Source organism: Rhododendron vialii, chromosome 6a (genome assembly GCF_030253575.1).
Source record: "Rhododendron vialii isolate Sample 1 chromosome 6a, ASM3025357v1".
Taxonomy (NCBI): Eukaryota; Viridiplantae; Streptophyta; class Magnoliopsida; order Ericales; family Ericaceae; genus Rhododendron; species Rhododendron vialii.
The window spans coordinates 38,014,584-38,028,395 of record NC_080562.1 but is presented as its reverse complement, the minus strand read 5'-3'; the positions used below and the strand labels follow the sequence as shown (position 1 = coordinate 38,028,395).

Sequence of the window (13,812 nt, the reverse complement as noted above, 5' to 3'; positions counted from 1 at the left end):
TTCCCATTTTCTTCACCATATTAAGTGGACATTCATAAACAAATCCGTTAAAACTAAAAATAGCCATCATTTTTGTGTTTAGACACATTAATTGACTCCACAGCAAAAAGTATCAAAATGGTATCTTAAGAACCCTGTTGAAAATCAATTTTTGTCTTTTATCATTGCCAAACCTGATGAAACCTTTAACGATTCTAGATATTTGACCCTACTATGTACGTACAAACCAGAACTCCGGCCTGCTCATTATATAAATATTTTCGCAAAGTTTGGCGGAATAAGTTGGTTCATAAATTCAATAATTAATATAAATATTTTCGCAAAGTATGGCGGAATAAGTTGGTTCATAAATTCAATAATTAAGCAATGCCTAGAACTGTGGTAGAAATTCAGTGGTTAACTGTGCATGCGTGACATGATTTCCACCATTCTGAAGCTGCGTTATTGCAACCACTCAAAAGTAGGTTTATGGTGGCCCATTGGAGCAAGGTAACTATTCAGTACTCCGGGAGTATACTCCCTCCCCTCACGTAGCATGTGGGGCCTACATGTTGACCCCGTGTGGATCTCACATGTGAGCCCCACATGTGAAAGAGGCAAAGTATATAATTCAAAGTATTGAATAATTTTTCATAGGAGGGTCATTGTCCTCGCATATTTCTGTGTATATATCCTTTTGGAAGTTTTGAGAAGAACTGAAAGAAAATCACATATGTCCCTTACTTGGGTAGCAAAGTGAATATTTTCATGCAGTCTCGTACTCTCCTGCTTCTTCTCTAATTTGGTCTCGTGTGCCTTGGACCTTTGTTCTTGGGAATGAGTTAGCTGGATGTAACACATCAGAATATGTTTCAAATGGTTGCCGCAAAACGAAGGGGAAAAGGTTTGACAAATAATGCTTTCTTTATAGTTAGTATATTTCACGGACCTTTTCAATGGTTTTTGGTTTGACAGAGTCAAGGGTGTCTGAACTAGTTTACGTACACCTCGACAATTCTCCTTCTCAGTCCAGTCAACGGCAAGTCATCCACGCTAGAACTAGGAAATTCACAAGAGATTTCTCTAATCTTACAGCCTGCCCCAAGAGATTGCCAAGTTTCAAATTCGGGATGTCTCGGATGTCTGGGTTTACGGGCTTTTTCATTTAGCAGCTCAAATTTCACCTTTCGTTCCTATGATCCAGAAACAGATTGCATTTCGGATGTAAAATAACTCTAGTTATGTGTTCATGCAAATGACTCCATGGGGACGCTGCCCAAAAGACTACAGTATTATATATTCAGCCCCACCACGTGATGCTATAAAGCCAAATGTATAAATCCAACTTTTCTCTCATTTTGGGTCTTCAGTTCTTTCATCGATCATTGTCCTTGTGTTAATTCAAAAAAAGGAACCAAAAGGTGATATCAAGATCAAAACTTTGGGCTGGAAAAGGTTAGAATCTCTGTAAAAAGATGTGTCCCCACTTTGTCCTGCTCTGAAAATGAAATTTCCGTGTCTTTAGGCTGGGGTTAAAATTGCTCGAATCGAAAGTAGTAGTTGATTCAGCATATATAGATAAAGAATACCGACACGGAAACGGACACGCTGATACGTGTCTTTCTTAAACGTCCGATTCTACGGACGCGATAGCAACACGTTGAAAGGACAATACATACACATTTTAAACGTATCTCTGGAGGTACGCGAGGCCGGTAAGTTTGTCCGTGCTTCTGTTTGGGTTTTCCGGATTTTATTTCGCAACGATTATTCTATATTTTACCTTTCATTTTAAAGCGCTGTGCTACAGACATCCATAGACTTATCACAGAGAACCAACCTGTCCCTGGCCATATTATACTCTTCTAGTGCACTTCTTGCAAATCTTAGAGATGCTGGTAAGTGAGAACACACAAGATTTGTCTCCTACTATTATTAAATTTTACGTAGAAGTTTTTGTTTGTTGTACTGATCATCCGGGGCACGTGGCTAGGTTTGCTATACTATATAGGCAAAGTAAATAAATATATAATATTCCGACGTACCAAAAAAAGAAGAAGTAAATAAATATATAATTTCATTCTTGAGTAGTATTTTATATGTTGGTCTTTGGTATATTATAAGTCAAACTCTTGATGTCACTAATTATATACAGATCCTCAACTTGTTTTTTTTTTTTTTATTAGCTGTCCTCAATCATGTTTTTCTCTCCAGTTTAACCTGTTGCGAGTAGATCCTGGAGAAATTAGTATATGCACCTTGAGCATTGCTACATAACATAAGAGTCTTTGAACTACACATTTGTGCAGGATCACGGAATAATACACCAAAAGTACTGAATAATTTTAGGCTCCGTTCCACTAAGATTTTTATTTTTTAAGTACTTATTTTTCGCTTTATGATATAAATCATTCTCTCACAATACATCATCTTTAATTAAAAAAAATTAAGTAGTGGAGTACTTGTTTTACAGTTAGTGAATGACACCCTTAAAATCGTCAAACATTTTACGACCCTTCTTGGAATCAGTTTTTGAAAACTATTTTTCACCTCAAAAGCAAAACAAACATCGCAAAAAATCAGTGTTCTGAAACAAGAAATTAATCGTTGGCAAAACTTATCCAATTAGGTTTGACTAACAATTAATTGCCGATTACTAATTAATATGTACCGAATTCGAAGTGCAACTTCAAGCTAAAGTAGTTATTACAACACAACACAACACATGATGAAAGCAATATAAGCTCACAAAAATACATTTAACATGGGGGGATACAAGCTTCTCACACATACTCAGATCGACCTATATGCACAACTACAAAATTACTATTATAACCTGGGAGACTAAAAAAACGAAATTTTAAAATAAACAATTACTCCACATTAAAGAAATAAAAATGTACAGAAATTCGAGCTGCAGTGACAGCTCTGTGCAGTGTGCCAGAACACATTTCCCCACACGACCGCCCACACCCAAGTATAGTACCTCAACTCAATCAATCACCTCGGCTCAGAACCCAACCCCCGCCGCCGCGCCGACACCAACCACGGCTCGGCTGTGCGGCTCAAGCCTCCTGTTCTTCCAAAAACAACTCTCCGGCTTCAGCTTGGCCGCCGCCGTCCTGTTCGGCTCCGACTTACACCGGGTCAGCACCAACGGCTCGCAAGCCACCGCGGCGTTGACCGCCCTCTGCTGCTCCATCCTCGCCGCCGTCGAGACTCGGCCTGCCTGAGCGGCCGGCAGCGAGCACGAGGACCTCGGCAGCTGGTACGGCGCCGGATTGGAGTCAGTACTACCGACCCTCTTCTTCTTCTTCGGCTCGCCACCGCCGTCGGTTGATGGCTTCGGTTGCGGCCTCCCGGGTAGCCACCGGATGAAGTCGGTGGTGCACACCCATGTCTCCTTCGATACCTCCATTGATAGCTTCGGCTCGCACCTCATCAACAGCAAGCAGTCCGGTAACAATTGTGTAACGTCTTTGCTTTCTCTCTCTTCTCGTTCTTGGTGTTCTTCTCTCTCCTCTGATGAGAAGATAGCAGCTGCTTCTTCCTGGGTTTGTTCTGATTCGGACCTCTCTTGGGTCAATATCTCTTCTTCTTCTTCCTCTTCTGCTTCCACTTTCAATGGAGAATCTTGGGCCTCCATCTCTTCAAGTGCATTTTCTTCTTCTACATTCAATGTCGACTCCTCTGTTTCTTCTTCTTCTTCTTCTTCAACTTCTGAAGATAAATGAAGAGAAAGCACTGACGAAAAATTACTCTCTCCTCTCTCTTGCACTAGTGCATCATCTTGTTCTCCTTCTCTAATCAAGAGAGCATCTTCAGTTTCAACACTCGCTGGATCTGCAACAGCTTCTTGATTTTCTTCTACAAATTCTTGATTAACTTCCCCTGCTTCTAATTCTCGGATTTCTTCTAAAAATTCTGGATTTTCTTGTTCATCTGCTTCTAGCCGCATCTGCTCATTGATTTCCAACTTTCCCTCCTCTGTGTTTTCATCACCTTCGCCTTCTTCAACCACCATACCCACGTCTGGTTCAGCCTTCCCTTCCTCTTCTCCTTCAAAAAATTGATCAATCGAACCCGACTTCTCAGGTTCTTCAACCTTTTTACCCACTGTCAACCCTAAACCAACCTTCACTACTTCACCTTCTCCTACAGCTTCATCATCTTCCTCGTCCTTATCACAATCATCCCCTTCCTCTTCACATTTATCAGCAGCAGTGGATTCCTCCCAGAACCGAGCAGCAAGAGCAGAAACCCTAACAGGATCAGACCTACTCCTCATCAACAACAAAGCATTCTTCGGAGGAGCACAAATGCTCAGTCTCCCCCCTGCTCCCTCACATTTCTCACCTTCAAACATCTCAACCTCTTCCTCTTCATCATCCACATGCCTCCTCAAGCTAATCCTCTCTCTAATCTCTCTCCTCTCCTCAACCCCGTCCACCTCTGGGGATTGGTCCCCCAGAATTAGTCGTGGTGTCCGAAAGCTGCCCCGAACACCTGAGTTATCAAAAAACTCCGCCACCTCCCTCTCTCTCCCCTCTTCGTTCAACGACACGAGCACGACCCCGCAAGACCCCTTCCTCCCCCTCTCTCTCCCCTCCTTCCCCGACCTCAAGCACGACGGCGGCCGGCACGGAAACAGGCAGCTGAATTCGGCCCCGAACCCCTTCCTCAGCGCCTCGCAGATGGTCAGCGGCAGGTGGACCCACCTCTGGTTCCTGTGGTGAATCGCCACGCCGCCGCTCTCCGGCTGATTACCTCCCGAATTTAAAGCATTACTGTTTCTTGTTCTTCGCCTGGAGAGGGTGCGGATCTTTTTGCCCTGTTTCTTGGTCTTGACTCGGACCTGCCCGATGCAGGTGACCTTAGGGGAAGAGGGCTCTGGGTTTTCGAAACCGCGTCGTTTTCCGCCTCCGGCGACGGGGAACATGGGGGACTGGTGGCCGCCTTTGAGGCTGCCGTTGGACTTGAGGCGGCGGCTAAGGGAAGCGGAGAGCGAGGCGGGTGTGTCGCGTGCGCGGCCTGGGCTGGTGGAGGGGATCTTCATCGAGGAGGAGGAGGAGGGGCGAGAGGTGAAGCAGATGAAGAGGGAGGTTGTGGTGGTGGTGGTGCGGTGGGGTCTGGTCTCTGATGAATCCATCATTTTGTTTCTGGTTCGGCCATTGACCACCACGGAAGGGGGGTGTGATATTTTTAAGTGGGGGCAGAGAGAGGGAGAGAGATATGATGAGAGAAAACTTTGATTGCTAGCAGTATGGTGGGTTGTGACTTGCGGGTGCAGAGAAATACAGATGCACGTAGGAGGTAGAGAGAGAGAGAGATATATTAGTGGTACGCAACTGTATATACTTCCTCTGTCCCAATTTACTTGTTATTTTTAGAAATTTGTATTATTTTTTAATTAATTATATTTTATAATTTATAATGTTTTAGGTGATTTTGAAAATATTAAATTATAGAATAAATCGAGATCTATAAACAAGATTCATATAGAATATAAAATTCATTACCACTTTAAAGATATAACTAGTTTTTTAATCCAGTTAGAATAGGACCGGAACAAATAAATTGAAATGGAGGAAGTATTTTTTAGTTACTTTGGGGGCTTCATTTTGCATTATAATGGTGCTAGTACCACACTCAAACCCAAACACACACTCACTCACACTCATAGAATTATTGTTTGCCATAATGGCACTTTTGGGTGGTGTTCTGCAAGTTAGGTTCGTAAGGCTCAGGGCTTTGAGCTCGAATTTTAAGTTCGTGTAGTAAACGAGCTCACGAGTCAATCTAAAGACTCTAAAATTTCTTTTGATTGTGTAAGCTCATTTAGTAAATGAATAAGACTTAACTCGTTAAACAAGGGAGTTGCCTCCCCTCCAGTTTTCTTCCATCCAGTTTACTGTCCAGTTTGCAATTTGTGAGCCCATTTCGGGCCTATGTTGATAATTGAAACCGTTCATCATATAAAACTCGTTAAGACAAAACCACCATACCAAAAATCATGTCCATTAAATTTTGTATAGATACATGTTCGAAACACATTTATTTGATAAAAATAGTGTTTCGAACATGTATCTATACAAAATTTGATGGACATGATTTTTGGTATGGTGGTTCGTCTCAACAAGTTCTACATGCAGTTCCAATTAACGACGTGGGCCCAAAATGGGCCTACAATGCAAACTGGACAGTAGACTGAATGGAAGACACCGGAAAGGAGGCAAACCCTTAAACAAGACGAGCTAAGCTCGGACAGTAGAAAGTTTGGCTCCCCTAGTTTGGACCTGTATTGCTAAGGACCCTGGTAATTCTAGGGCAGTAGTGTAGTAATTATGGTCTAGGAACGGAGAGATTATCCGGTGCCGCTGGGTAACGCTACGTCTGCAGACAATTACCGAGTTGTTCGTGAGCAACTCGACCTCGAGTTTTAATCTCATTTAAATTTAATTTTTATCCAAGTATTTTAAAGAATAACTACTTTTTCCGCTAAAAAATGGTTATTTCTCAAAATACTTGAGTAAAAGTGACAAAATTTTACTTTTCCGATTTCTTTTGTCGAGACGAATCAATAACTCAAAAAAGTTTGGCGCAAAACTAAAAAATGTGAAAAAATTTCAAATAAAAACAATTTTCAAATTTAAGTTAAGGCCAAAAGAATGCAGTTACGTCAGCAACTCGACCTCGAGTTAGTTGTAACTCGGTTCGTTTGCTGAAAACTTTGCTCGGTTGTGGTGGCTCGACTAGTTTATAAAAGCTCGTTCAATAAATGAACCAGTATGTACACATTGATACTAATGGTAACTAACCGACCGAAGCTCGAGCTAGACTAGTTTCAAATGAGTCGAGCTTAAACACTTCAAAGCTTGGCTCAATTGCAGCCCTAAGCACTATCACGTGATGTCCCAAGCCTCTTTCCCTCTAAACATTAATGTGGAACGTACGTAATTAATTCTGAGCTCCACACAAATATGCGGTGAAAAGGAGACTTGTGCCACTTGACGGTATTCTAAGTAAAGACGGAACCAGGATTTTACTCTAACAGTAGCGAAATGTATATTAAAAAATCTAGTGGTAGTGAAACTATATAAGTTGGGCATAACTTTTTTTTACATATAATAATTGCATTGTTTAAAATTCTTGTCGTGGCAATCGCCGCCACTAAACCCTCCGATCCCATCCTTGACTCCAAGGACACTGATTTATTTTTCCTATATAAACGATTTCATTTCGTTGGGTACTCTTTTAGTCTGATGTGGTTACGGGTGCAAATAAACTAGCCATTCAAGAATTGTTTGAAATTTGACTCGTTTGTTTGTGTTTGATTCGTCTATTAAAGAAATGGAACTCGAGCCTCTGTTTTAACTTTACTCAGATTCGGCATTTTCCCATTAAGCTTATCTGTTGTTTTTGATTTTATTATTGGACATTCAAACAATGGTACTCATACAAGCTTTTTCAGTAGTTAAATTTATACTGTATCTCATTTGGAGGCTTTAATTTCAGAGCAGTGCTAATGGTACAGCAAAATGCTGTACAGCGCCAATATGTATAGATGGGTTTTGCACCCGTTTCGGGTCCGCAAAGATGGTCGGAGCCATTTATTTTGTTCAAAACATATTGTTTACGGTCACTGTAAAAAATCATCTCAATCCGATATCGGTAAAGACATTTACGAATCATCCAACTTTGCTTCAAAAAATCACCTAAATTTTGAAGCAAAGTTGGATAATTCGTAAATATCTTTACCGATATCGGATTGAGATGATTTTTTGCAGGGACCGTAAACAATATGTTTTGAACAAAATGAGCGGCTCCGATCATCTTTGTGGGACCTGAGACGGGCGCAAAACCTATCTGTACACACTGCTGTACAACATTTTGTTGTACCACAATCTTTACTGTTTTAATTTCAAGCTTGGTATTCATTAAACATTGATTAGACAAGGTTTAAATTCAAGTTTCGTTCGTCCAACTTCTAAAATTGAGCTAAAGTAGATGTGCTACTCTCCACCTAATTATAGATATTACCAACTGATTATATTAATGAAAGAGACTTCGGGTGGGTGCAGTGCAGTAGTATGCGCAACACCTCCGAGCCATCAAATCGTACATCCGACGGCTTGAATCTCATCTCTACAACCAACGATCGAGAACCGTTCATTGCCGAAATGAGATTCGAGTCGTCGGATGCACGATTCAACGGCTCAGAGGTGCGCGGTACGGTGCCACGCACACCACCCTCCCCAATCCTAATGAAAGCTTGTTCTTCATGATCTCTTAAGTTAATTTTTACTATTTCTAACTCAAATCCTCAAGTTGCTTCATCTAACCATCATTCAAAAGCAGTTCTAAAAAACTATTATTAATCATTCAAAAGTTTTGCTCTAGTTGGCCTACCTAGTAATCGTTGAAAATGTTTGAAAAAAAATTCATTGCAAATGAAAATTTCTCTTTGTTTTTTTTATTTATAGATAGAGAATGAAAGTGAATTCAACTCTAAGTTTTCTTTTTTATGTCTTTCGTATCGATCGTTGATCCCAAGGAAAGTGTGATTACCATTTTAATTATTTCACCACCCCTACTTCAACATGTTGAAAAAGCATACTTAACGACCCAATGGATTTGGCCAAATGATAATAATGGAAAAGTAAATAAATGTTTCTCATTCTTGAGGTCGTATATTTGAACCTAACGGAGGTCATACATTCCAAATCTTGATGTCATTAGAGGGTTTACCCGATAATCAACTTGAAGACTTCAAAATTAATCGAGATGAGCACAAATTGAAAAAATTTCAAGGGTCTTAAAATTAATCGAGATATGCGCAAAATTAGTTCGGACGTCCAGCCATTTAAAAAAATTGCATGCGGAACGCGTTTAATTTAGAAATAAAAACGAAGACATTAGCCATTTGTCGCAGGCTTTGGAGAATCAGAAAGATCATGGGATACGAAGGCACCCTGGGTAACTGTTTAGCTAGTAGTAGTTGCAACAAAATGCATGCGTACTCCATTATAACGTGGCCAGATCATAGTAAAAAATTGACAGCAGCAACAAGACATTATTGGATTATTAGATTTAGACAGATGAGAGAGAGAGAGAGAATGGATTGATGAGAGAGAGAGAGAGAACAGATGGGACTACTACTACTACTACTTTCTGTCTTGTGGTGATCTCCATCACCCAATAATTTTTATCCCTTTGTGTTCGAAACTGAAAATTATTGTACCCTAAACAATAATTCGGGGAAGGGAATGATATAGAGGATAGAATTGAATCAAAATCAGGGAGTTTTGACAATCGGTTAGGTGACTTGCATGCGACCCATTGTTGTAAGGCCAGGCATAATTTTGTCCTTTTTTTTGGAAGTTAACATTTCTATAATTCTATTGGAGATGCAAACCAAAACAAAAAAAAGTTAACATTTTCAGTTTAATGGATGAAATAATTCAAGATTTTAGTAGTCCTTATTGCGTTTTCGTTTCTTGATAGTGGGGCAGTTACCCAAAGGTCCTGTTCGGTTACATGCATGGAGAGAATGAAAAATGATGATGAGATTTTTCTTAAGTTTCTGTATGTTCAATTATAAATAAATAAATAAATAAAAGTGGGATCCACAATTTTAATTTTCCAACTAGGAAATGCTTCACTGCAAAATAGATCCAGCCGAGAAGTAACGAATTTTAATTTTTCCTGCATGATTCCTTATCAAGAGAACACACGCATAAGTACGTAACAAAGCCAAATAACTCCACATGCATGATCTTCTATGCATTTAACCATTGATTGGCAATTAGGGGTGCTTCAGTTCAGTGGTTGGATTTTGGTGGACAATACTCAGGTTTAAGTCCCTATAGCTTTGGTTCCGATGTAGATGCGATGAGACCCCTTATAAATAATGGTATGATACGATGGTGCAATACTTCGGGACGGAAATCATGAGGGTAACTATACCATTACCTGCATTTTCATTGTTTGCGAAAAAATCCATTTAACCGTTTCCCACTTAAAATAGTGCATGTAGAAATAGTTGTGGGGCGGATCAAAAAAAAGAAATAGTTGTGGGTACTCACAATATATGAAGCCCATTAAATATGTCACATGGGGGGTGGGGTTGTCTTTTTCTGTTCCTTATTCATTACTCCGCTCGACTCGATAGGGGACTAGGGTCCGGTCAGATCAGAAGAATCCAAAGGAGAGACACGTGACTAGACCCTCCTCCGAGGACAGGAGTTAGACCCCGTTCCAGAAAACTTTTTAAAAAAATAAATATTTATTTTATATTTTTAAATTTAAAAATAATGTAAATAAAAAATATTTTTTTAATTTTTTTTTGAATCGTATTAAAGATCTCAATGAGATCTATCAAACAATATCCATATTGATAGAAAAATAATTTACGTAAACACATGATTTTTGAGCTTAAAATTACCTTTTAAAAAAATAAGTATTTATTCTTGTTTCCGGAACGGAGCCTAAACTCCACTACAGTACTAGCCAAGCTGATGCCGATGGAGGTGGGACCCCTTCAATTTTTATCCTCAATTTTGGTGATAATTGAAATTAAAAAATTATACAAGTAAAGAAAACAAAATAATAAAAAAATTTAATCACAAGATACATTGATGCAAGAATCATACTCCGTATTAGAAGTTAGGAATTCGAGTCTTTCCACTTAGGCGTGAGTGTTCTTTTCTTTAGATTTATTGGAATTATTTTTCTCCTTAATGAGGCTTGTAGTTGAGTTGGGCTCATAGTGATTGTAGTCCTTTTGGTAGATTTATTTATCCTGTTGGTTCAGTTATTGGGTTTGGTTATCTCGGGAACTCTCACACGATGGATGTAGTGTTCCGTGATTTGTACTATGTACTTCATACATAATGTAATGATTTCTTCTACCGATTGGCAAAAAAATAATTCAATTTGGTTCGAGGATAAGATATGACCATTTTCGATCGCAGAAAGTGAAATGTCCATAAGACAGAGATTACATAGAAAAAATTTAAAAAAATGAAAGTAAAATTATCAAGATTTTGAAAATAATCACAATACTCTATTCATCATAAATATGGAGTAAGATATACTTATTGCCAAAGTTTGGAGGAGTAGTTGTTCTAGGATCTCTCCACCACTACATATTTTGTTTAGAAAATATAGTTTTACACTGCTTCGAAGTAGAATGAATAATCACTAAATAAAATGTTAGAATCTTTCTCCTCATTGTCATGGTATTAGAGCGGAGACCATTTCCATCCCACATTTTATAAATTCACAATAACAGATCAGCAAAAAAGTTGCACGATAATAAAACCCAAAAAGAAGCTACACGTGGAAGACCTCAAACGCAGCTACACGAGACAGACCTTAAACGCGATTGCACATGAGAAAAAATGTTAAGAAAATATAGTCTCATATTTATTAAAAATGGAATGTACGATTACTTAATATAATGTTGAGACTTCTTTTACTTCTTGCTATTTAATTTTGAGTTTGACATAAAACTCCCATGTGCGGTGAAAAGTTGGAAGAAGCAATAAAATTGTCAAAAGGTTTGTTTCAAAAGCAGGGCTTTGACCAAACATTTTTACTAGTCTAGTACTACTACTTATTAAACACAAGACTACAAAAATAACTATTGAACGGCTAAGCAAAAGAACATTAAAAATGCACTTTTTGTTTGTTGGGGCAGTCAAAGGGACAGCTAGTGAGCTCACTACTCATCCTTCCTATGAATATTAAATGTGAGTCTTTGGGTAAAAATTATATGGTGGTCTTCGGCACCGTCACGTAGTGTTCTAATGTTGGATTGCCCTCAACACTGCACATTTTTCTAAGGTCCACCGCTCAGAATATAGACTCCGTAAAAATGTATGGTGTTGAGCAGCGTTGGGGTAGTGCCTCAGAACCACTGAATAGTTGCTTGCCTTTCAGTCTATTGGATGACTTTGGATTCAGGTGACCGTGTTCGTTTTGGGATTTTGGGTATGAGATTCTCTCTCTATCCATGATTTTCAATAAATTCTTTCTCAATTATTACTGTTATTTTTCTATTTATCTATTTATCTTCACTCATTACCTAAAATCAAAATTCCAAAACGAACATGGTACAGAACCCACTTTATAATGAGTCACTCGCCTATTTGAAAAAAATGAGACTGTAAAAAAAAGAAGAAAAAAAAAACTCACCTATTTGAAAAATGTTTGGACACAAAACAAAAGTACAAAAAATTTCCCCAAGTGAAAATGGAGCCATCAAATTTTAATTATTGATATTCTGGGAGTATCCAAGTGTCTTTAATTAGTACTGTTGGCCATGTGTGTTTCCATATTGGTTGAAGTGTAAATATCCTTTGCAAAAGTTATAGACAGTTGTGACAAATAAATTTATACTAGCTTCTTTCAAGTTTCTTAATTAAGCTAATAATTTAAATTTTAAAATACTCAACCTAAAAGAGTACTAAATTGTAAATGCTCAGTTTTAAAAATAAAAAAGATATGCAGATAAGTAATTTCAAATGTCTGTCAAGAGTGCCGAAGCGCATACGCGCCTGTGCAAGTCGAATCCCTATCCCGCTTATTGTTTGTTTGATTGTTGTTGACAGCATATACAATAAGCACATGCATGTAGCCCACAGACGACTACGATCGAAGAGATGAACCGACCTTTTTGTGATTAAATCCTAACCAACAAGTTTTCAGAACGGAATTTATTTATTTTTTGAGTTTTTAAGCCAACATGTACTGTTCTTCTCTTATCCACCATATATTTACGTGAAATATATTATAAAATGTATGGACCCGCAGAAATGTATGATGGATGTGAGTGTTCGGATACCACGTAGCAATATCCCAAGATCACTCAATAATTACTTAAGAGTAGATGTTAATAAACCTAGCTTGAACCTGCCAAAGGATCAGGTGGTCCATGCAATTAATCACTACTTTTTGTGCCTGGATTGACAATGACTTGACCATAAGATACCAAGAAGTCGGACCGAAGGGATTGCTAGGCTTGAACCCTGATTTTAATGTTGAAAATTTGCACATTTTAGTTCATTCCCCAAAAAATTATTTTGCTACTGAAAATTAATTGTTGAATAATGAGAAATGATATGGGTTTTGATAAAGATAACAGAAGACTAATATATATTCAAGGTATAAGAGAGAACAAGCTATTCGCGGAGAAAGTATGAATGCAATATATATATTTCACGTGTAGCATCCCTTAAAAATGTGAATACAACATAGAAAAAAAGGGGTTCGGCGTTTCAACGTCAAATAAAGTGTGAATACAGAATAAAATTAATTAAAAAAAATTATCTCTACTAATTTCAAAACTTCGCACATATATATGTAAGGTGATACAATTATCCTTTTGGGGATTTTACAATGGCTAGATAGTCACAGAGTCCTATATAATAGATGTAAAATACTTTACGTTTCAAAAATAATTCCACACTAAATTAGAGTGAGTTTAAAAAAGAGTAGGAAATATTGGGATGGATACGTAGATTGAACCCTAATAGAGTTAGGATAGCATTTTAAATTTAAGAAGATGCAATACGACATCAATCTACCAGAATTTTTTCGTATCTTAATTTCACTATATACGTTTGGACGTGTTTTATTCCTTTTGTAGGAAATATTAGGATGGATCGATAGCATTTAAAATTTAAAATTCAATCTTATTTGATCCCACTACTTAAAAATATTTGGCTGCACCATGGTTTTATTTACTATTTGTATAATTGCTTATGTTGATGTCATCTAAATGTTTCAAGTTTAAATTAAAATGTGATTGTGACGAATAAATGTAGAAAT

General features: G+C 38.2%; 1 protein-coding gene across 1 annotated transcript; it reads right to left on the bottom strand.

The window, feature by feature from the left end:
• Nucleotides 1-2,705: 2,705 nt before the first annotated feature.
• On the bottom strand, nucleotides 2,706-5,297 carry LOC131331561 (uncharacterized). The gene has a single exon (XM_058365590.1). It carries the CDS (start codon nucleotides 5,129-5,131, stop codon nucleotides 2,990-2,992), a length of 2,142 nt encoding a protein of 713 aa, XP_058221573.1. The 5' UTR covers nucleotides 5,132-5,297; the 3' UTR covers nucleotides 2,706-2,989.
• Between the last annotated feature and the right edge of the window lie 8,515 nt (nucleotides 5,298-13,812).

Bases quoted from the DNA above. Each gene is read 5' to 3' on its own strand.
- LOC131331561 (XM_058365590.1), bottom strand. From the start codon at position 5,131: ATGATGGATTCATCAGAGACCAGACCCCACCGCACCACCACCACCACA.